General features: G+C 38.5%; 1 protein-coding gene across 1 annotated transcript; it reads left to right on the top strand.

Annotated features, from left to right (window-relative positions):
• The first annotated feature begins 134 nt into the window (after positions 1-134).
• anpepla (alanyl (membrane) aminopeptidase-like a) lies at positions 135-24,363 on the top strand. The gene is made up of 19 exons (XM_079421703.1): positions 135-852; positions 2,306-2,448; positions 14,914-15,053; positions 15,217-15,343; positions 15,449-15,603; positions 15,710-15,823; positions 17,103-17,246; positions 17,341-17,406; positions 17,500-17,565; positions 17,671-17,846; positions 17,927-18,134; positions 18,552-18,607; positions 18,703-18,850; positions 19,000-19,091; positions 19,849-19,959; positions 20,714-20,881; positions 21,356-21,496; positions 21,579-21,660; positions 23,953-24,363. The coding sequence occupies exons 1-19, from the start codon at positions 248-250 to the stop codon at positions 24,103-24,105; spliced, it is 2,895 nt and encodes a 964-aa protein (XP_079277829.1). The 5' UTR covers positions 135-247; the 3' UTR covers positions 24,106-24,363.

Genomic DNA, 24,363 nt, shown 5'->3' with positions numbered 1-24,363 from the left:
CAAATGAAAAGTATAAAGACATTTGCCATTGTTTTGTTGATTTAAAAATGAGAACTATGCAGACATACAGAGCTTGAGCAACTATTTTCCGCAGAAGTGGCATGCATATGACCACAGCATGATTCATCACAGTCACCACTATTTAATCTGACACGCTTCATGACTGTCTGCATAGACTTGATCCTGTCCTGGTCCCATCATTAACTCCTGACAACATCTCCTGAGGCTTCATTTTAACTCTGCAGTCATGGGGAAAGGCTTTTACATTAGTAAGCCTTTGGGGTTTGTGCTATTTGGGTTGTGCGCTGGGGCCCTGCTCACCATTTTTGCATTGTCAGTGGTCTATGCTCAAGAGAAACGGAAAAACGAGGTAAATGCCATAGACGGGACCCGCATGGTGATGACTGCAGCACCCCACAGAACCTCGGCACCGTCGAACGAGCCCTGGGACAAGTACAGACTTCCTGACGCCCTTCTTCCTGAGTACTACAATGTGACGCTTTGGCCTCGCTTGGTGACGGACGAACAGGGCATGTATATTTTCACTGGGAAATCTGGAGTTGCGTTCACGTGCGTCAATGAGACCGACCTGATCCTTATTCATTCCAATGAGCTGAACTTCACCTTGACCTCAGAGATGCACCATGCCAAGCTGATGGGTTTGGGAGGGACGAGCGCTCCGGACATACTGAAAACCTGGTTTCAAACACAAACGCAGTTCATGGTGATTCAGCTGAAAGGAAATCTACAAGTTGGAAAATCCTATTGGCTCTACATGGAATTCTGCGGAGAGCTGTCAGATGACCTAGGAGGATTTTACAGAAGCGAGTACACAGAAAATGGTGTAAAAAAGTAAGATGTACTACTGGCATTATTTTACTAAAAAAGGGTTGAAATGTTTTAATTTGACAGCTTTTGTAGTCAAGATCAAAGTAAATACTTATAATACTAATTAGTCCTGTCAAACGATTAATCGCGATTAATCACATCCAAAATAAGTTTTTGTTTACATAATATATGTGTGTGCACTGTGTATATTTATTATGTATATATAAATACACACACATGCATGTGTATATATTTAAGAAAAATATATTTCTACATAATAAATATATTTATATATAATATAAATGATATAAATATAAATATATACATGTAAACATTTTCAAAATATATGTTGTATTAATCTGTATTCATTACATAAATATACACAGTGCACACAAATATATTATGTGAACAACTTTTATTTTGGATGCGATTAATTGCGATTTATCGTTTGACAGCACTAATACTAATTAATTAATCATAATACAATTTTATAGAAATAATTGTATAAATATAAAATAATTTATGATGAAACACTATAATTTGTAAAATAACTCCACTAATTTATTATATAATTAGGAGGTTAACAATTTGACAAACAATTTATGTCCATTTTTTATGACCTTTTTAACAACCTTTTCTGTTTATAGTATACTTATGCATAAAATAATAGTATTTTAGGTCCTGTAATACGCAGTATGTTTTTTCCACTAAGTTTTAATCAACTTCTAGATTTTTTAAAGTTCATTTAATTTGAACTGTGGTTTGAGAAATTAATTTTAAAATGTACAAATATTTTATGTATCTCGGGTATATAATATCAGGGCATAACTGAATTGGAGAATTTAAAAAAAATTATGAAAGAATTATTTAATGTTTATTTTAAAACAAAAGTTCAAATAGTTATCATATTACACCATATGTCACGCCCAAGGACTGATCGTGTGTGTTTTCTGTCTCTACATGCTACCCTTGACTTTCATCCTCGTGAATGCCCATATATGGCTATGTTCCTGTTCCTGTCCTTATTGTTTCATTATTAGTTAATTTGTTTCCAGCTGTGTTTGTTTAATTATCTCATTTAGTTTTAGTATTTATGCCTGTTTTCCTGTGTCCAGCGTCTGGTATTGAATGTCGATGTTGTTTCCTGTTTCTGCTGCCTGCCTTGTGTTTCCCTGTTTTTGAAGTCTTAAAGACTGTTTACTTTGAGTTTTGCCCTAGTCTCCTTGTTCCTCGTTTTGCCACAGAAGGCAACTGTGACACCATAAGCCACCGCTTAATATTTTTATAATTATTGAATTATTATTATTGCATATTGGGTTAAAGTGTCTGCTAAATGCAAAAATGTACATGTAAATTCATTACTAGGTGTAATGTTTCCCTTGAATTACACACTGAATTTTGAACAAAACATTTATGAGGAATTTGCAAGCTGTATTATTACTTCCTACACCCTCAACTGAGAACTTCATTTTGGCAGAGTTGTCGCCACAACACAAATGGAGCCCACTGCCGCCAGAAAAGCTTTCCCCTGCTTTGATGAACCATCAATGAAGGCCGTCTTCCACCTGACTCTCCTACATCCTCCTGGAACTGTGGCCCTTTCTAATGGCATGGAGCTGGGTTAGTGATCACATCAGTGACAAGTGTAATAGAAATAAAATTAAATTAAATTAATAAAAAAAGGATTAAACCACAGGATCTACATCACAGGCTTTTTACAGTAAGATACATAGAAATCTGAGTTTCTGAGCTCACAAATATTTTGAAGTTGAAGACGCATTGCTAATCTGTAAGACTTCAGAAGTTCAGACCTTACCAATTATTTTAGCTCGACTGAAGTTTTTCCAAAGTTGTATAATGGTAGCCTTGATTCAAGATTCAAGATTCAAGAGTTTTTATTTGTCACATACACAATTATACAGAGTATAACCAGCAGTGAAATGTAGGTCAGGTCCGCTCCAAGGACAGTGCAATTATAAAGTATACAAATATTAAGAAAAAGAAAAGTAGAAAAAATAAAATAAAAGAATAAAATAAAAGATAAGATAAAAAATATAAATATAAATGTGCAGGTCAGTATGTTGTTGATTTAAATAGTAATAAGAGGAATGTGCAAAAATAACGTGCAAAAAAGTTGTACAGGGTATTTAAATAGCAGCAATATGAGGTAGAGAAAAATTATGAATAGCTTATTGGTATATGATATTTACATGGAGAAAAATTATGAATAGCTTATTGATATATGATATTTACATGGAGAAAAATTATGAATAGCTTATTGATATGGTGATATTTACATGGAGTCATGTGATGTTATGACACAGAGTTAGAGTTTAGGAGCCTGATGGCCTGGGGGAAGAAGCTCCTCCTAAGTCTCTCAGTTTTTGCCATCAGGCTACGGAAGCGCTTACCAGATGGAAGCAAAGTGAATAGATGGTTACCAGGGTGATTAGAGTCCTTGATGATTTTAACCGCTCTATTTTTGCAGCGTTTGAGGTAGATGTCCTGCAGAGAGGGGAGAGCAGACCCTGAGATGCGCTCAGCTAAGCGCACAACTCTCTGTAGTGCTTTGCAGTCCTGATTGGAGCTGTTTCCATACCACACTGAGATGCACTGAGTCAATACACTTTCTATGGTCCCTGAATAGAAAGTTTTCAGGATTGCTGGTGAGACCCTGAATTTCCTCAGCTGACAACAGATGGTACAGTCTTTGCCTGGCTTTCTTAACCTGGGGACTATAGTGTTGAAAGCTGAGCTATAATCAATGAATAGCAGCCTTACATAATTCCCATTGTTGCTGTCCAAGTGTGTGAGGGAAGAGTGGAGGACGTGAGAGATGGCATCGTCCGTAGATCTGTTTGGGCGATAGGCAAACTGAAGAGGGTCCAAAGTATCAGGGATGGAGGAGCAGATGTGGCTCTTTACAAGTCTCTCAAAAACCTTCATGACTATAGATGTGAGGGCAACAGGGCGATAGTCATTCAGGCAAGAGTGTTTATTGTTCTTTGGCACAGGGATAATGATGGATTTTTTAAATGCGGTGGGAACAACGGCGGTAGCAAGGGACTCATTAAAGATGGAAGTGAACAAACCAGCGAGTTAATCGGCGCAGGACCTCAGAACATGGCCGGTTATCCCATCAGTTCCGGCTGCTTTCCTGACGTTCACTTTCTTTAGCGCCCTCCGAACCTCCTCCTCCGACACGGTGATTACAGGATCGTCGCTGCTCTGCCAGCTGCTTCCTGGCGCGCTGGATGGCAGAGACGTGTCGGATGGCAGAGATGCGCCGCTGCCGTTGCAATCGAAGCGGCCGAAGAAGGTGTTTCTCGTCGGCCAGCAACGGATCTGCTTTCACCTCCGCGGAGGATTTGTTTCCAAAGGCACAGATGGTCCTCAGTCCCTGCCACATCCGTCGAGAGTCATTGAGCTGGAAATGAGACTCAATTCTCTCTCTGTATCTGTGTTTAGCGGCTCTTACTGCGCGTCGGGGAGCATAGCACGATGCTTTGTACTCGCTCATATTCCCGGTCAGAAGAGCCTCATTGTAAGCGGCAGTGCGTGTGTTAACCGCAGCACGGATTGATCTGTCCACCCACGGTTTCTGGTTGGAGAATGTCCTTATCGTTATTGTTTCTGTAGCTTGTTCGGTTAGCGTGTTTACAAAGCTCAATGCTACATCCGTGAACTCGCTGACGTCAGAAGAACTCTCCCGGAACATGTCCCAGTCGACGTCATCAAGAGCCGCCTGCAGCATAGCCTCTGAGTGGGAGGACCAGCGCGTCACTACTCTCTGCACCGGAGGTTCCTGAACGAGCCTTTGTTTGTATCCAGTGTGTTGTTTCCCCTTGTTGCAAAGTTCACATGTTGGTAGAACTTTGGCAAACTGTCTTTAGGTTTGCATGGTTGAAGTCACCGGCTATGATGAAAAAGCCGTCAGGGCAGTCTTTTAGCGTTTGCACGCGGGGGAATGTAGACCTTGACAATAACAATGACCGTGAACTCCCGCAGCAGATAGAACGGTCGACACTTCACAAACATAAACTCCACCAGCGATGAATAGTGTTTTGATATTACCGCAGCATTGTTACACCAGTCTTTGTTGATATACACACACAAGCCACCTTCGCGGGTCTTACCAGATAGTGATGAATCTCTATCCACTTGGTAGCTGGTTAGCCCGTGCTGCTTAACAGCGGAGTCCGGGATGTTATCGTTTAGCCATGTTTCGGTGAAAACAAACACACAACAATCCCTTGCCTCATGCTGTGTAGACCGACTGAGTTGAATTAAGTCCAGTTTGTTTTCCAGAGAGCGAACGTTTGAGAGCATGAGTGTTGGAAGAGCCGGTCTTGTGGGGTTAGCTCTTAGCCTAGCTCGTATACCTCCGCGCTTACCGCGCTTCCGTCCTCTCTCACACCGCTTGCGACGCTGCCTTGTGTGGGTAGTGTCAGTAGGCGAGGTTGCGGTCTCGAGGTCCGGCTCCAGCAGTAAACAAAGGCCTCGTAGCTTCTCAGTAGCCGCCGGCGAGAGTTGGTGTTTGTATGCGTTGCCCATATCCAAAAGACTTTGGCGATCATAGATGAATTTTGGGGTGATTTCCTTATGAGTTAGCGGTAAGCTGACACTATTTGGAGACGAACAGACGACATTAAAAGAACCATCTTTGGGACCCGGGGTAGCCGCTATGTCTGACCATGTTGCCATCTCACCTCAGTCATGGTATTGAAGGTGGAGAGAGGGCTGGCTATTCACTCCCCCCCACCGACAATTCCTGCTGGACCTGAGACTCAAACTCGCAACCTTTGGGTTACGAGTCCAACTCTTTAACCATTAGGCCACGGCTGCCTAATGGTTTTGCTATATTTTCCTTGCGTGCTATGTAATCACTAACAAAATTTGCATCTAATATTCTGAACAATTATTTTCAATGTCTATTTTTTCTATATATTGTTCAAAAGTTTTTAAAAATAAATTATTATGCAGCAGTTCAGTTTTATTCAAGGATGCATTATTAAATTAAGCAAAAGTGACAGTAAAGTCATTTATAATACTGGAAAAAAATCTAATAAATGTTGTTCTTTTGAACTTTCTATTTATCAAAGAATCCAGGGAAAAAATGCATTGTAGTTTCCACAAAAATATTAAGCAATACAACTGTTTTCAACTTTAATAACAAGAAATGTTTCTTAAACAGGTAATCAGCTTAGAATGATTTCTGAAGGATCATTTGAGACTGAAGACTGGAGTAATGATGCTGAAAATTCAGCTGTGCATCACAGGAATTAATTAATTTTTTAAATATATTTAAACAGAAAATAGTGATTTTAAATGATAATATTTCCCAATATTACTGTTTTGGCTGTATTTTTGATCAACTAAACACTGCATAATCGCAGACTTCTTTCAAAAACAAAACAAAAAAATAATTTAGACCCCAACTTTTGAATTGTACACTCTTAAAAAAAAAAAAAAAGGTGCCAGGAAGAACCAAAAAGGGGGTTTCGCGGCGATGCCATTGAAGAACCTTTTTTGGTTCCCTGAAGAACCTTTTATTAGATGGTTCCTTGAAGAACCTTTTTTTTTCTTAGTGCCATAAAGAACCTTTTTTGGTACTGCAAGGAACCCTTTTCAAAGGTTCTTAAAAGAACCCCTTGCAGTTCTTCGTCACTTTATTACGTTCTTTGTGGAACCATTCATGAAAAGGTTCTTCATGGCCACATTGTAGTTAACAAACATACAACGAAATCCAGGAATAGGAATAAATGCATGTTTATTACTTATCTCTTGTGCCACAAAATCATATGAATAGGCAACCAAAATTAATAAATTAGACAAATTGCCCAAAATCAAACTGAAAACAGCATTAAATAACCAGAAAACAGCTGAAAAAATGCAATAAAAACAGTACAATATAAAACAGTACTGATACTTGCAAGATAAACAGCAGCAGCAACAACAAATAAATATGCAACTTAAGATGGCTTAAGATGATTAATTTTAACTACAGGGAATTAAAAACTTCCTTCACAGAGAAATGTATTTCTTTCAAAAAGAAAGCCTAACGATGAATTGCATACCATTTGCAAACAAATACTGTTTTAACATCCAAAAGTGATGGAAAGACTATGAATTTTCATAATGAAAATTATCTACAGTTTAATATAAACGTGTGAGTGTATGTGTTGTGTATATGTGTTGTGTGTATGTATGTGTGTGTATGTGTTGTGTGTATGTATGTGAGTGTATGTGTTATGTGTAGGGGTGTAACGATACGCGACTCGTGGTTGACTCGTGGTTGACTCGCGGTTGATTCACAGGCATTTTCCAAATAGAAGTGATCATCCCTGTCCCCTTGTAGTGGGGAGCGATGTAATTTCCTCTTCTTCAGCTGGGATGTTCCTGTGACAACGCAGCACGATCTGTATAGGCATAAAAAATTGATATTTAAAAAGGTTTCATACATATTAGTTTTTATATATTAGCATATTTAAATTTTTTAAATATAAAAATGTATGTTTATTTACAACAGTTGTGCTAACAAAAAAACAAAAAACATAAATATGGCATTAAAACAGTGACATCTGCTGACAGATGTGTTGGACGCTGTGTTCGGACGCCGTTCAGGCCGCTCCGCTGAGATTTTGCTTTAACTTACTTTTTTACTTACTTTTACTTTCTCTTTTTACACATTCCATGTCGGCACTGATCACCTACAACATAGAAACACTTTTGGACATTGGAAACCGCTACACTAACCTGTTCCAGGACACTTTATCCAGGAATCCTTCATGGCCTCTGGAGATTCTTCAGAACACGGAAACGAACAATATCCCCCCGAGGCGCCGGATCAAGAAACACCGCGGGAAATGCACTGGGATTCGAGATTGACTCCGGAAAAGGGCTTACTGTCCTCCTCTCCCGAGCATTCTACTCGCAAATGTCCAATCCTTGGAAAATAAGATGGACGATCTTAGAGCCAGGATTAGTTTCCAACAGGACATAAGGGACTGCAACATCCTTTGTTTGTCAGAAACGTGGCTTTCGTCCATGGTCCCGGACACTGCTGTAATGCCAAGTGATAACTTCTCTGTTTTTCGGACGGACAGAACAGCAGAGGCCGGTAAATCCAGGGGTGGAGGTGTGTGTTTCATGATTAACAAGAAATGGTGTGATCCCAGGAATATCTCCATTCTGTTGCGTTCCTGCTCGCCTCATCTGGAACATCTTTCCATTATTTGCCGCCCATTTTATCTGCCCCGGGAGATTTCATCGATCATTGTCACTGCTGTGTACATTCCACCACAGGCAGACACCGCTTTGTCTAAGCTTCACGATGTGCTCAGCGGCTACATCAACAAACATCCTGACGCTGCCTTTATCATCGCGGGGGACTTTAACAAAGCTAACCTCAAGCAGGTCATGCCGAACTTTCACCAACATGTATCCTGTCCAACTAGAGGACCAAACACACTGGATCACTGCTACACTCAGTTCAAGAATGCCTACAAAGCCCGCTCACTATCGACTTTTGGCAAATCGGACCATGCCTCCATTTTTCTAACACCGGGATACAAACAAAGGCTCGTTCAGGAACCTCCGGTGCAGAGAGTAGTGACACGCTGGTCCTCCCACTCAGAGGCTATGCTGCAGGCGGATCTTGATGACGTCGACTGGGACATGTTCCGGGAGAGTTCTTCTGACGTCAGCGAGTTCACGGATGTAGCATTGAGCTTTGTAAACACGCTAACCGAGCAAGCTACAGAAACAATAACGATAAGGACATTCTCCAACCAGAAACCGTGGGTGGACAGAACAATCCGTGCTGCGGTTAACACACGCACTGCCGCTTACAATGAGGCTCTTCTGACCGGGAATATGAGCGAGTACAAAGCATCGTGCTATGCTCCCCGACGCGCAGTAAGAGCCGCTAAACACAGATACAGAGAGAGAATTGAGTCTCATTTCCAGCTCAATGACTCTCGACGGATGTGGCAGGGACTGAGGACCATCTGTGCCTTTGGAAACGAATCCTCCGCGGAGGTGAGAGCAGATCCGTTGCTGGCCGATGAGTTAAACACCTTCTTTGGCCGCTTCGATTGCAACGGCGGCGGCGCGTCTCTGCCGCCCAGCGCGTCAGGAAGCAGCAGGCAGAGCAGCGTTGATCCTGTAATCACAGTGTCGGAGGATGAGGTTTGGAGGGCGCTAAAGAAAGTGAACGTCAGGAAAGCAGCCGGACCTGATGGGATAACCGGTTGTGTTCTGAGGTCCTGCGCCGATCAGCTCGCTGGTTTGTTCACTTCCATCTTTAATGAGTCCCTTGCTACCTCCGTGGTTCCCACTGCATTTAAAAAATCTGTCATTATCCCTGTGCCAAAGAGCAATAAACCCTCTTGTCTGAATGACTATCGCCCAGTTGCCCTCACATCTATAGTCATGAAGGTTTTTGAGAGACTTGTAAAGAGCCACATCTGCTCCTCCATCCCTGATACTTTGGACCCTCTTCAGTTTGCCTATCGCCCAAACAGATCTACGGACGATGCCATCTCTCACGTCCTCCACTCTTCCCTCACACACTTGGACAGCAACAATAGGAATTATGTAAGGCTGCTATTCATTGACTATAGCTCAGCTTTCAACACTATAGTCCCCATCAAGCTGGCTTCTAAACTCACAGACCTCGGCCTAAACTCCTCACTCTATGACTGGGTTCAAGACTTCCTCACCGGCAGACCTCAAGTGGTGAAAGTTGGCCAGTTCACCTCAAACTCCATCACCCTCAACGTAGGAGCCCCACAGGGCTGTGTCCTGAGTCCCCTGCTTTACTCTCTCTACATGCATGACTGCGTGTCCTCTCACAGCTCCACATCTATTATCAAATTCGCTGATGATACTGTGGTTCTGGGCCTCATCTCCAACAACGATGAGACCGCATACTTGGATGAGGTAGAGAGACTCACATCATAGTCATGGTTTTTGAGAGACTTGTAAAGAGCCACATCTGCTCCTCCATCCCTGATACTTTGGACCCTCTTCAGTTTGCCTATCGCCCAAACAGATCTACAGACGATGCCATCTCTCACGTCCTCCACTCTTCCCTCACACACTTGGACAGCAACAATAGGAATTATGTAAGGCTGCTATTCATTGACTATAGCTCAGCTTTGAACACTATAGTCCCCATCAAGCTGGCATCTAAACTCACGGACCTCGGCCTAAACTCCTCACTCTATGACTGGATTCAAGATTTCCTCACCGGCAGACCTCAAGTGGTGAAAGTTGGCCAGTTCACCTCAAACTCCATTACCCTCAACGTAGGAGCCCCACAGGGCTGTGTCCTGAGTCCCCTGCTTTACTCTCTCTACACGCATGACTGCGTGTCCTCTCACAGCTCCACATCTATTATCAAATTCGCTGATGATACTGTGGTTCTGGGCCTCATCTCCAACAACGATGAGACCGCATACTTGGATGAGGTAGAGAGACTCACATCATGGTGCCAGGACAACTGTCTCTCTCTGAATGTGAGCAAAACTAAAGAGCTGATCATGGACTTTAGGAAGAGACCGCAGCAGCCCTACACTCCTCTTATGATCAGTGGGACCCCTGTGGAGAGGGTGAGCAACTTCAAGCACCTCGGTGTAAACATCTCCGAGAACCTGACTTGGACTACACACATCCAAACACAGGTTAAGAAAGCCAGGCAAAGACTGTACCATCTGCGACAGCTGAGGAAATTCAGGGTCTCACCAGCAATCCTGAAAACGTTCTATTCAGGGACCATAGAAAGTGTATTGACACAATGCATCTCAGTGTGGTATGGAAACAGCTCCAATCAGGACTGCAAAGCACTACAGAGAGTTGTGCGCATCTCAGGGTCTGCTCTCCCCTCTCTGCAGGACATCTACCTCAAACGCTGCAAAAGTAGAGCTGTTAAAATCATCAAGGACTCTAATCACCCTGGTAACCGTCTATTCACTTTGCTTCCATCTGGTAAGCGCTTCCGTAGCCTGATGGCAAAAACTGAGAGACTTAGAAGGAGCTTCTTCCCCCAGGCCATCAGGCTCCTAAACTCTAACTCTGTGTCATAACATCACATGACTCCAAGTAAATATCACTATATCAATAAGCTTCAGAATTTTTTCTACCTCATATTGCTGCTATTTACATACCCTGTACAACTTTTTGCACATTCCTCTTATTATTATCTAAGTCAACAACATACTGACCTGCACATTTATATTGATATTTTTTATCTTTATTTTTTTTTTTTTTTTTTCTACTTTTCTTTTTCTTAATATTTGTATACTTTATAATTGCACTGTCCTTGGAGCGGACCTGACCTACATTTCACTGCTGGTTATACTCTGTATAATTGTGTATGTGACAAAGAAAAATCTTGAATGTTGAATCAGAGACCATGCTGCGTTGTCACAGGAACATCCCAGCTGAAGATGAGAAAATTACATTGCTCCCTTTACCAAGTGCATACCAAACGACTGCATAATGATACGCGTGTACCCTGCTCACTCCAAAGTCCCCACTATAAGGGGACAGGGATGATCACTTCCATTTGGAAAATGCCTGTGAATCGTTCAACTGCAATTCGTGTATATTTACACCCGTGGATGTGTTTGTGTGTCTGTTTAAGTGTGTTTGAGTTATCTATACATACAGAGAAGTGTGTGTGTGTGTGTGTGCGTACCTCTCGGATTACAGGGAATCTACAGGGAATTATAAACCCTCTGTACACATATAGGGACAGGTATATTCTTTTGGAAAACGAAAGCCTCCAAAAACGTCAAGGTCTTTCTCAAATATTTTGGATACGCAACATTGTATATTTGGTGGAGTGAGTACAGGAGGCTGAGAGCCAGGGAAATATCAGTGCCCATCTTTGACCATGTCCTCTCCATCCATCTGAATGGTAACTGAGCCACTGGTTAAAGGGTTCCCGTCTTCACAGTCTTTTAGGACGATGGTTGGGGTTGGGTATAGAGCATCCTGTGACAACAAACATTTTTAGGGTTTGTAGGAAGTAAGCGGTGATTTAAAATATATAATAAAAACAGTTTCTCAGTTTATGACCCTTTTACTTTGTCCTAGTTCATGACCCTTTAAAATATTAAGCACTGTTTTTATTACTTTCGGCTTTGCTACTGTTCGGACGCTCTTGCTTATTGCTCTGCGCTTTACTCCCTATTTTTGCATTTTTCTTTTTTTTAACTTCAGCAGATCAGCACAGTGCTCAGACAACACATTTTTTGGGGGGAAAATTAAGACTTTCTCCCAGCAGTTTACATTCCAGAGACGGAAAAACACAGCTGTCTACATTCAAACAGATGAGAGAAAATGCCTCTCGTGGAATCTACTTGCTGCATGAACTGCCACAAACTTCTACAAAGGATTGCGGTTCTTGAAACAAAGTTACTTGCTGGACTTCCAAAACAGGCGGAACACACAGCAGACGGTCATCACGGACCCCCTCAGCATACAGCTGGTGAGTCCTCTGAATCTCAAAAGTTTATACAAAGTGTAGAGGAAAAAGCCGAAACAGATCGACAGACAAATCGATGGCACAAACAGGGAGCGAGACCCAAAGGCAATCGAGACATCAGATTATCACGAGTATCTCGTATTGCTGCCATAGCATCCTCTACCCCAGATACGGCTATGACAAGACTTGTAAACACTGGTATCTTATGTATAATCATTTTCTTTAAATTTATTTTAAATCATTTTCTATATCATTTTAAAATTCCTTGTTTTTATTATTTTTATTTCCATGTTTTTATTGATTTTAATGTCTATTTCACTTTCTTTTATGTAAAAGCACTTTGAATTACCACTGTGTATGAAATGTGCTATATAAATAAACTTGCCTTGCCTTGCCTTGCCTTGCCTATTATCTGGTCACTGTTGCCTTGTCTGTTATTACAGATTGTTTGATATGTACTGAGTATTTAAGCATTTTAACCTAAATCACAGCAGTGTCTATGAATGAAGGATGTAGGCTGCCAAATACACAACTGTTAGCCAATCCTAGCAGTGGGTGTTTACTTCTGAGTCAACAATCTACCACACCTATTCAGACCAAGCTTTCTGCTGAGGGGGTCAGAAACAGAACAGAAAATAGTCTGATACTTATACATTTTTAATTTTTTTTTATCTTACACTATAAGAGGATTTCAGAGAACAGTACAAAAAATAGATAGTTCATGACTCCTTTAATGTCTGGAAAGTGCATACTTTATGAAGTACATTTAGTTTAATTTCATTTTAAGTGATACTGTAATATTTTTCTGCCTCTTACACTGTGAACATCATACCTTCACACCCTAACATACACTATATTGCCAAAAGTATTGGGTCACCCCTTCTAATGACAGGTTTGAATATCATTATATGCTTTAACATTAAGATTTGTACTCATGGATTTTACTAAAGTAGTTAAATCTGTTCATTGGAAGGGGGTGACCCAATACTTTTGGCAATATAGTGTATGTGTACATACACCGTACCTGTTGAAAGATTACATAAACATCACAATTTGTTTTTGAAAGAAGTATTTTTTGCTCACCAAGACTGCCTTAATGTTATCAAAAATACTGTTGAAACAGAAACAGTAAAAGTCTCCTACTTTCATACACATGAAAAGTGCAAAACTTTGACAACTTGATTTCAGGGCTCACGACCATTAAAATGACCGCGTGTGGTAAATAAATATTGCATTTTTATTGTAAAACTGCATTTGCCAAATAACAAATAAATAAAATAGGACAATTTAAGCTAAGACCTGTCATGGCCGTGATTTTACTAAACTATAACCCCCCCCCCCCCCATTTAAAACAAACAAAATAATAATAATTAATAATTAACGATAATAATTAATCATGTCTTTATCATGTGTTTAAACAGTAAGTACGACTATGTGAACACAGGTTGGCATTTAAAACACTAGCTTACATTAAATTTAGTAAATTCATAATGGCCATTTGCTTTTTTACAAATGCTTCTATTTCAGATGGTATATTATGTGCTCACATGAAGCATACTAATATTTATTTTTAATATGAAATCACAAGGCATTTTGTAGTTTCTCTTGTCTGATTCATAGATCACTCTCCTATTGAGCTCATGATTTGATTCAGGTGTGTTAAATAAGGGCGACAAGAATTGAAAACCACTATAGGCTATGCAAATGACATTGTGCTATTTATTATAATCGGATGCCTTGTGTCACATTATTTTTCTTAAGAATCAATAAAATCATTCTGGGATTTATTCCAACAATATGAGGTCACATGCAGAGGCGTCATGCCCATTCAAAGTGCATGTGCTCCCTCAGGTTTTTGAGTCAAGTGGATTTTGAAAGCAGCTTCCAAAAGACAAAAAAAGAATAGCTGAATAACATTTTCTATTTTTGATACAGTCACACCATCATGATTAAATCATTCAGTGCGTCATATCATCAACAGCTAATTAATCTAATTTAGTGACAAAGTGGAACTTTTTATTTTTTATTTTAAGATTTTGTAGCCTATACCTCAGCCTTTTTATTTCATTTTAAAACATGATTGCAGACAAATTTTGCTTTTGTTAAATAACTAGCCTAATAATTTTTGAGTCAAAAAACAGCATTAAAATAGAGATAATAGATACAAAAGGACTGATCTACTGGTCTTTCTTTAATTAATAAACACACTATTTATATAACTCTAAATCAATACTGTATATTGCACTATAACTGAACGCAACTAATAGAAAATGAGCTTGGAATGAGCTCTTGACCAGACAGGACAATTTAGTTCACTTTCCAAATAATAAAAAAAATAAAAATATATTTACAACATGTTGAGTGTGAAAAACCATTAGTCTAAAGAACCTTTCTGTGCTACAGAGAACCTTTCTGTGCTGCAAAGAACCTTTTGTGCAATGGAAAGGTTCTTTGGATATAAAAGGTTCTTCATGGAACCATAAAAGGTTCTTCATGGAACCATACATTTTTAAGAGTGTACTAAGTGTATATTGCATGGATTTATCTGTGGACATATTTTAATTCTTAACTCATTATGATTTTCCCTTTAGGCACTCAAAGCATCACCATAGATAATAAAGAGGTTTTACAGACCAGATTTGAGCCAACTGCAAAAATGTCGACATATCTGTTGGCCTTTGTCGTCAGTGAATTTACCAACATACGATCCCCTCCAGAGGCCAATATTTTGGTAGAAATCGAGATATATTCACTCTCTTGCTCCCTTCTTTCCTCTTATAAATATATTTTAAATGTGGTTAACAATTAAGTTAAACGTGTAATATATTGATTTTTATTACATAATAAATTTGCAATTTCCATTAAATGTATTATTTTCTTTACTTAATTTTTAGATCAGAATATGGGGACGTAGAGAAGCCATTGAAAGTGGTCAGGGAGATTATGCCCTTAATGTGACATTCCCTGTTTTGAAGTATTTAGAAAACTATTACAACACCATATACCCCCTATCCAAATCAGGTGAGAGTTTAAAAATGCAAGCTCATTCCAAACTTTGTGTCTCAATCCATTAATTCTGGGCCATTGGGGAAACAAGCAGTCAGACTAATACTTTCCATTTCCTAGACCAAATCGCATTGCCTGATTTCGCTGCTGGAGCCATGGAAAACTGGGGTCTGGTCACATACAGAGAGCTATCGCTTTTCTACGATCCTAAAGTGTCCTCTAATGAAGATAAAGAATGGGTGGTTACTGTAATTACACATGAACTTGCACACATGGTATGTGGAGAACTCTCTCTCTCTCCCTCTCCCTCTCTCTAAAAATTGTGTTTTTTAACTAATTTAAATTATGTAATTCATTTATTTGAGTCAAATGATTGTCTAGTGGTTTGGGAACCTTGTGACCATGCGATGGTGGAATGACCTGTGGCTCAATGAAGGTTTTGCAAATTATGTTTCATATCTTGGAGCTGATTATGCTGAACCCACCTGGAATATTGTAAGCTTTTATTCACTATATTCAACAAGTTACATTTGAAAATCATTTATATGTTCATAAAATAGTAGCAAATATTATAAAATACACAATATAATAAAATTACACTAGAAATCAGTATACCCTGTGTTTATGTTAACTCTGTAATGCATCTAACCCTTACGCAGATGACGTCACACTGCGCTTGGTCGTTTTTCGTTGCTTTCCATTCAGGTGACCAGTGAACGCAGATGCTTTCCCGTGTTTGTTATGGTTTTAACCTACAGTTTAATTGTATTTAATCGTATTTTAGTGCATTTTAGTGTCTTTCGCCCGATTGAGTATCACGTTAAAAAAATAGTTAAGTCACGCCTGCTTGATTTCCAACAAAAAACGTCTTACTTGTGTATGAACCATACACTCAAAACACTAAGATTTCTTCATTTGCTAGCTAATTAGTAACGTCTTTTTTTAAAAGCCAGACTAGGTGAACTAGGTGAACATAACGCAACGCAACGCAACATAACGTAACGTAATTAATATTCGTAAGCAATCCTGATACACACTTCAAAAACACATATATATATATTAGTGCTGTCTAACGATTCATCGAAATTAATCGCATCCAAAATAAAAGTTTTCATTTACATAATATATCTGTGTGTACTGTCTATATTTATTATGAATATATAAATACACACACATACAGTGTACATTTTGAAATTTTTTGTATGTATTTACATGTATATATTGATATTCATATAATTTATATTATATATTAATATATTTCATATATATAAGCATAACATATTTCTCATAAGTATATACATGCATGGGTGTGTATTTATAATAAATTATACACAGCACACACACACATATTATGTAAACAAAAACTTTTATTTTGGATGTGATTAATTGCGATTAATCGTTTGACAGCACTAATATATATATATATATATATATATATATATATATAGATATAGATAGATATATATGTGTATGTATATATATAAATATGTGTGTGTGTGTGTACTTGTTTATGCTACATTGTGGGGACCAAATGTCCTCACAAGGATAGTAAAACGTGAAAATGTTGACATTTTTGAGGGAGAAAAAAAATATAAAAAATAGTAAATGATGTTTATCTGAAAGTGAAACAATGCAAACAGGTTTTCTGTAAGGGTTAGGGGATAAATAAATATCGTTTGGTCAGTATAAAAGTAGTAGAAACAAATGTGTGTGTGTTAAGTATTATGGATATATTAAAGTGAGGGGTTCACTCACTGTCTTTTCTCTCCTGAAGAAAGATCTGATGGTGCTGCAACAGGTTCAGAGGGCGTTTGGCGTCGACGCTCTTGTTTCCTCCCACCCGCTTTCTTCACGAGAGGATGAAGTCATCACCCCGGATCAAATCGATCAGCTATTTGATACCATCACGTATAGCAAGGTTTTCATCATGTGCCAAAAATAACTTGAAATATCACTGTTAAGCAGTGTCGTATTGCAATGTTTTAGATAATGCTAAATTGTTGTCATTTCAGGGGGCTGCAATACTAAGAATGCTGTCTGAGTTTCTGACAGAGTCTATCTTTGCTAAAGGACTTCATGTATGTCTGAAGGGTTTTTAGGTTTTATGATGCATTAATGTGACTTTTAGAGTGACTTTTTCTCAGACTAACACCTGTGCATGATTTCCACAGAACTATTTGCACGAGTATGCATACAGCAACACTGTACACACAGATCTTTGGAAAAAACTGCAGGAAGTAAGTTTCAAAATTGATGCAATGGAATCCTTAAATATTAGTATAAGCCTGTTTGTCTTTTCAACCATCATTTTCATAATATTTCATTATAATTGTTTTTTCCAGGTTGTAGACGCAGATTCAAGCATCCAGCTCCCAGCCTCAATAAATGAAATTATGAATCGCTGGATTCTTCAGATGGGTTTTCCTGTAGTAACTATTGACACTCGAACAGGAAGTATCACTCAGCAGCACTTCCTGATACATCCAGAGGCAGTAGTAGACACGCCATCTGACTACAAGTATGTTTAAACTGGCAAATGTGCCAACAGGGTCCTGTCCTTTTAAAGTATACTGTGTGTATGTTCAAAAATAATTGCAGGTATGAATGGTTTGTGCCAATCACATGGATGAAGAGTGGCAGTAACATGGGCCAGCACTGGCTGCTCACTAAAACAGCTTCATATGAGCCCATGAAGACTGATACTGACTGGTTATTGGCCAACCTGAATGTCACGGGATACTACAGGGTTAATTATGATCCCCAGAACTGGGAACGCCTCCTCACACAGCTGACTTCAGATCATAAAGTAGGTATCTCATTATCTTTAAATTAATTGAAAACATTGAGCATCAAAGTAGCATACCTGAATAAAATCCAAATAATAATCAGTTTAAAGTGAACATTAAAAATGATTGATTTAGCAAAACTTATATGGTTACATAGTATTAAATATAGTAGTCAACATTTGAAGTGGATCAGAAAATTTCATAAAAGTTTCACTTTTAGGTTTTAGGACAATTTTGATGAAAGGTTTTGATCCACTTCAAGTGTTGAGTCCGTGTATTACAATCTTTATAATGTAAAGTGTTCTGCTGTATAATTTTGTAGATATGAATTGTTCTAATATATAATTATAAATTATATTTACTAGCAACTTGATATAATATGCATATTATAAATAATAACATAATATAACATTTGATTTGATCCACTATTCACTTAGGTTATTCCAGTTCTTAATAGGGGACAGATCATCGATGATGCATTTAGTTTGGCGAGGTAAGCTCTCCGCTGCAAAGATATTTCATCAATGGACAAAATTATCTGGCTGTAAATAATAAAATAATTGAACATCTGAATCTGATTATTCATAGGGCAGAGATAATCAGCATAACCTTGGCTCTGAGAACAACCAATTATCTCTACGAGGAGAAGGAGTACATACCGTGGGAATCTGCCATAAGAAATTTGGAGTACTTTTTCCTCATGTTTGACCGAACAGAAGTCTATGGACCTTTACAGGTATGTTTGTTTACGTATTACACAAATATGATCACATACAGCTAATACATAAAAAATTACAATACAAAAATTCAGCACACAGAGAATGCTCATTCAGAACATATTAGACACTTATTTTAACATTTATACATTTCTTTAAAACCCTTCAGATTTACCTGCGGAGAAAGGTGCAACCTCTTTTTGACCACTTCAAAAAAATCACATCAAACTGGACTCAGAAACCCCCAAAATACATGGACCAGTAAATACATGATTACTTTGTTTGCCGTTTATTCTAAAGATTACTTTAGTACCACCACAATGTGTTACCACAGTCAGTTATATGCTTTAATTCCATAACCACAAGCATAAAACTGTTGTGAAGAATTTTAAAGGGGTCACATCATAATAAAATAAATGGTTGTTCATTTTTGTATATATAAATGTACTATGAAACTGTTCTCATCAGTAAAAAAAGAATAGTTTATTGAAACTAAGCAGCTCGTTCTGTACTGACGTCAGACAGACCACAAGAAGAAATGACCACCCGCATACACACACTGAGGTAATGAGGAAATATATTCAGAAACACAAGACAGATGTGGTAAATATGAATGAAGTATGGGAAAATCTGTCAGAGCTTGTGCAATCCCGTAGGTAATTTTATATGCAAAGAGGATGTTTACATAAACGTCATATAGGCACAACCGCAAAAACAGCTCGTTTAATTGTAAGGTTCAGAGACTGGGGTGAAATATGATCATAAACTAAATTATTACCGTTATTACTGGTGCAAAAACTAAGTGGACCTCAGTGGAAAAAAATACAAATAACAAACTAAAAAAGATATGATATGACCCCTTTAAACTCTACTTATAACTGAGAAGTTGCATAACATATGAGAGTTTAATTCATTTCTGTTTTTGCATATAGATTAGCAATATAAGCAATGTTGTGATAAAAGGGAATGGGAAAGGGAAACTGAAATATTGTATGGTTTGTGTGACTTCTGTTTATAGATACAACCAAATAAACGCAATTTCAATGGCCTGCAAAACCGGAGTGAAAGGATGTTCAGAGCTCACTAGAATGTGGTACAGACAGTGGATGAAAAACCCTGACACTAACCCGTATGGAAACCACTTCTCTAAGCCTGAAATCAGTTCATAACAGTTCCAATCAGCTTTCCTATTTCATATTATTTCTTAACTCTTATTCTGCAAATTCAGTTCAGTGATTCAGTTCTACTCTGAATTCAGTTCAAGCCAGTTCATCGCTTTCTAGGTCTGCTTGTACCATTTGATTTTAGTTTAGTTGAGCTAATCAGTTTCATTCAGTGCAATTCAAGTCAGAATTCAGTTTGAGTCAGTTCAGTTCAATTCTTTTTAGTTCTTTTCAATCTGTTAATGGGAGCTAAATTCAATTAATTTCCCCTCAGAATTCAGTTCAAGCCAGTTTAGTTCTTTCTAGTTCTTTGTTTATGGGAGTTCAGTTCAGTTCCAATCCGAATTCAGTTCAAACCAGTTCAGCTTTTTCTAGGTCTATCCATACCATTGATTTTAATTATATTTTATTAAATTCAAGTCAGAATTCAGTTCAAGCTAGTTCATTTAGTTCTAGTTCTTTTTAAATCTTTTTATGGAAGTTTAATTCAATTCAGTTCCAGTTTTCTGAAGTCTATTGATATCACTTCTTTTAGTTTAGTTCAGTTAATGAATTTAATTCAGTTCAATTCAGAATTCAGTTAAAAACATTTAGGTTCTTTCTAGCCATGTTCATTCAGATATTGTTCAGTTTGATTCAAGCCAGTTCACTCAATATCTTTCTGGTTTGGTTCAGTTCAGTTGTTTATTTCGGTTTGATTTTTTTCTTTTTCCACTCAAGAATTCCCCCAAATCTGAAGGTCAATGTGTACTGTAATGCCATCACCGCTGGAGGTGTTGAGGAGTGGGATTTCGGATGGCAGATGTTCAAGAACAGTACCATTGCTGCAGAGGCAGAGAAACTGTTATATGGTCTATCGTGCACTAAAGAGCCCTGGCTGTTAAACCGGTGAGTCATGTATACTATATCTTAAAATATAAATTACCAAATATGAATACTATTATTCAGTTAAGATGCATTAAAGTAACAGATGATGTTCTATTTCAACTAAATGCTGTTGTTGTTGTTGTTGTACTATTCTATTAATCAAAGAATCCTGAAACAAATATGTGTCCACAAAAATATTAAGCAGTATAACTGCTGTCAACATTGATAATAATAATAAATGCTTCTTGAGCAGCAAATCAGTGTATTACAATTTCTGAATGCTGGAGTAATGATGCTGAAAATTCAGCTTTGCATCACAGGAATGATAAATTACATTTTAAAATATATTAGAATAGAAAATTATTAGTTATTTTAAATTGTAATAATATTTATTTTCACTGTATTTTATGAACAAATAAATACAGTTTCTTTCAAAAAAAAAAAAAAAAAGTCTTGTACATGTAATGTATACTCATTGCTTTCTGTTTTCTAAAGGTACCTAGAATACTCACTAGATCCAAACCTGATCAGGAAGCAGGACATTAGCTACGTCATTGTGTATACTGCACGCAATGCAATAGGCCAGCCGCTGGTTTGGGACTTTGTCAGAGCAAACTGGGAGCTTATAATTAAGGAGTAAGTACTGTGTTTCCTTCTTTCTTTCTTTAATGTATATTTGTATTCTCTTCTGACATTTTCGATCATGTGATCTCCATAGCTTTGATGATGGATCCTTCTTTTTTGGAAGACTGATTCAAGGCATCACAAAAAAGTTTTCCACAGAATTTGAACTGCAACAGGTTTGTACTATTTGAATAAGAGCTTGTATTTGCAAATGCAAAACAAATATTATTACACTACTGTTTTTCAAATGTTTTTGAAAGTCTCTTATATTCACCAAGGCTGCGTACTGTTTATTTTTATGAAAAAACAGTAATATTGTGAAGCACTATTGCAATTAAAAATAATGATTTTCTACTATAATGATTTTAGAAAGTCACTTCTTGGGTCTGCTGGGTTCATTTCAGACACCTCTTTGTTTGCTCTTCTACATCCATTAAACTCCAGGAAAATGATGTAGATCACAGTTGATTTATTTATCTTGAATGTTGCAAACTAAGCTGATACAACTTAACATTATAAGTAAATACAAAACAATTCAAACTGTAAATTATAAAACACTGGGAACACTGGACGGGAGAAAGAAGGTCTAAAGACCGTGTGCTTCCAGCAAACCACACCATCTCATTAGACACCTGTGGCTTTATCTTATGGTTTGTCCTGTAGAGGGCACACACAGACTCCAGAATGGTTCGTCCTGTAGAGGGCACACACAGACTCCAGAATGGTTCGTCCTGTAGAGGGCACACACAGACTCCAGAATGGTTCGTCCTGTAGAGGGCACACACAGACTCCAGAATGGTTCGTCCTGTAGAGGGCACACACAGACTCCAGAATGGTTCGTCCTGTAGAGGGCACACACAAGCTCCAGAATGGTTCGTCCTGTAGAGGGCACACACAGACTCCAGAATGGTTCGTCCTGTAGAGGGCACACACAGACTCCAGAATGGTTCGTCCTGTAGAGGGCACACACAGACTCCAGAATGGTTCGTCCTGTAGAGGGCACACACAGACTCCAGAATGGTTCGTCCTGTAGAGGGCACACACAAGCTCCAGAATGGTTCGTCCTGTAGAGGGCACACACAGACTCCAGAATGGTTCGTCCTGTAGAGGGCACACACAGACTCCAGAATGGTTCGTCCTGTAGAGGGCACACACAGACTCCAGAATGGTTCGTCCTGTAGAGGGCACACACAGACTCCAGAATGGTTTGTCCTGTAGAGGGCACACACAGACTCCAGAATGGTTCGTCCTGTAGAGGGCACACACAAGCTCCAGAATGGTTCGTCCTGTAGAGGGCACACACAGACTCCAGAATGGTTCGTCCTGTAGAGGGCACACACAGACTCCAGAATGGTTCGTCCTGTAGAGGGCACACACAGACTCCAGAATGGTTCGTCCTGTAGAGGGCACACACAGACTCCAGAATGGTTCGTCCTGTAGAGGGCACACACAAGCTCCAGAATGGTTCGTCCTGTAGAGGGCACACACAGACTCCAGAATGGTTCGTCCTGTAGAGGGCACACACAGACTTCAGAATGGTTCGTCCTGTAGAGGGCACACACAGACTCCAGAATGGTTCGTCCTGTAGAGGGCACACACAGACTCCAGAATGGTTCGTCCTGTAGAGGGCACACACAGACTCCAGAATGGTTCGTCCTGTAGAGGGCACACACAAGCTCCAGAATGGTTCGTCCTGTAGAGGGCACACACAGACTCCAGAATGGTTCGTCCTGTAGAGGGCACACACAGACTTCAGAATGGTTCGTCCTGTAGAGGGCACACACAGACTCCAGAATGGTTCGTCCTGTAGAGGGCACACACAGACTCCAGAATGGTTCGTCCTGTAGAGGGCACACACAAGCTCCAGAATGGTTCGTCCTGTAGAGGGCACACACAGACTCCAGAATGGTTCGTCCTGTAGAGGGCACACACAGACTCCAGAATGGTTCGTCCTGTAGAGGGCACACACAAGCTCCATATAACATAAAAGAAAAGAAAGAAAAACATGTTAACAAAACATTATAAATGGCTCCTACAAATGTTTAAAACCGTTGTGCTGCTTAATTTTTTTTTCGAAACCATGTGACATTTTTTTTGAAGGATTCTTTGTTGTATAGAAATTTCAAAAGAACAGCATTTATTCGAAATAGAAGTCTTTTATAACATTTAAATGTCTTTACTAACTTTTGTTCAATTTAATTAAACTTTGCTGAATAAAATCGTCAAATTCAAATTCTTCCTTATTCATTTCTCAAAAATCTAAGTGACCTCAGATTTTTAAACAATAGCAAATACGCAATATTTGTTATCCTTGATTTAATTTTAAGATTAGCTAAAATTGTTGTGATGCTATATTCTATTTTTCTTTTTTTTTTTTTTTGAGATGTGTGATAGACATAACATGTATAGAAAATATGGAAATGTGTGTACTTATGCCTTTCTTTCTCTTTTTCTTTGACAAATCACAGTTGCAGCGATTTAAAGAGGACATTGCAGCAAGCAGTTTTAGTTTTGGTACGCAGGCAATAGAGCAGGCCATTGAACAAACAAAAGCCAACATTAAATGGATATCTGAAAACAAAGCGCAAGTGATGAACTGGCTGATTGAACAGACAGCCTAAACACTCTTATTATGACCGTTTGTGTGTAATATTTTCATATTTTTGTATTATGTATATTTATATAATACAGACATTTTATAATCAAGTTTGATAATCAGCTATTCTGTGCCTTTGAATATTAAATAAATATTTTGCAGTATTTTATTACGTAGTTGTTTAAATTCTGATGTCAGTCTTCTTTTGCTCAGAAAAAATATATATTTGTAAGCATTTAAATATTTTGCAATAAACATCAAATATATTTTGTTTCTAATCACC

Source organism: Barbus barbus (assembly GCF_936440315.1).
Source record: "Barbus barbus genome assembly, chromosome: 1".
NCBI classification, from domain to species: Eukaryota; Metazoa; Chordata; class Actinopteri; order Cypriniformes; family Cyprinidae; genus Barbus; species Barbus barbus.
The sequence above is the reverse complement of the archived record's forward strand: the minus strand, read 5'-3'. Positions and strand labels throughout refer to the sequence as shown.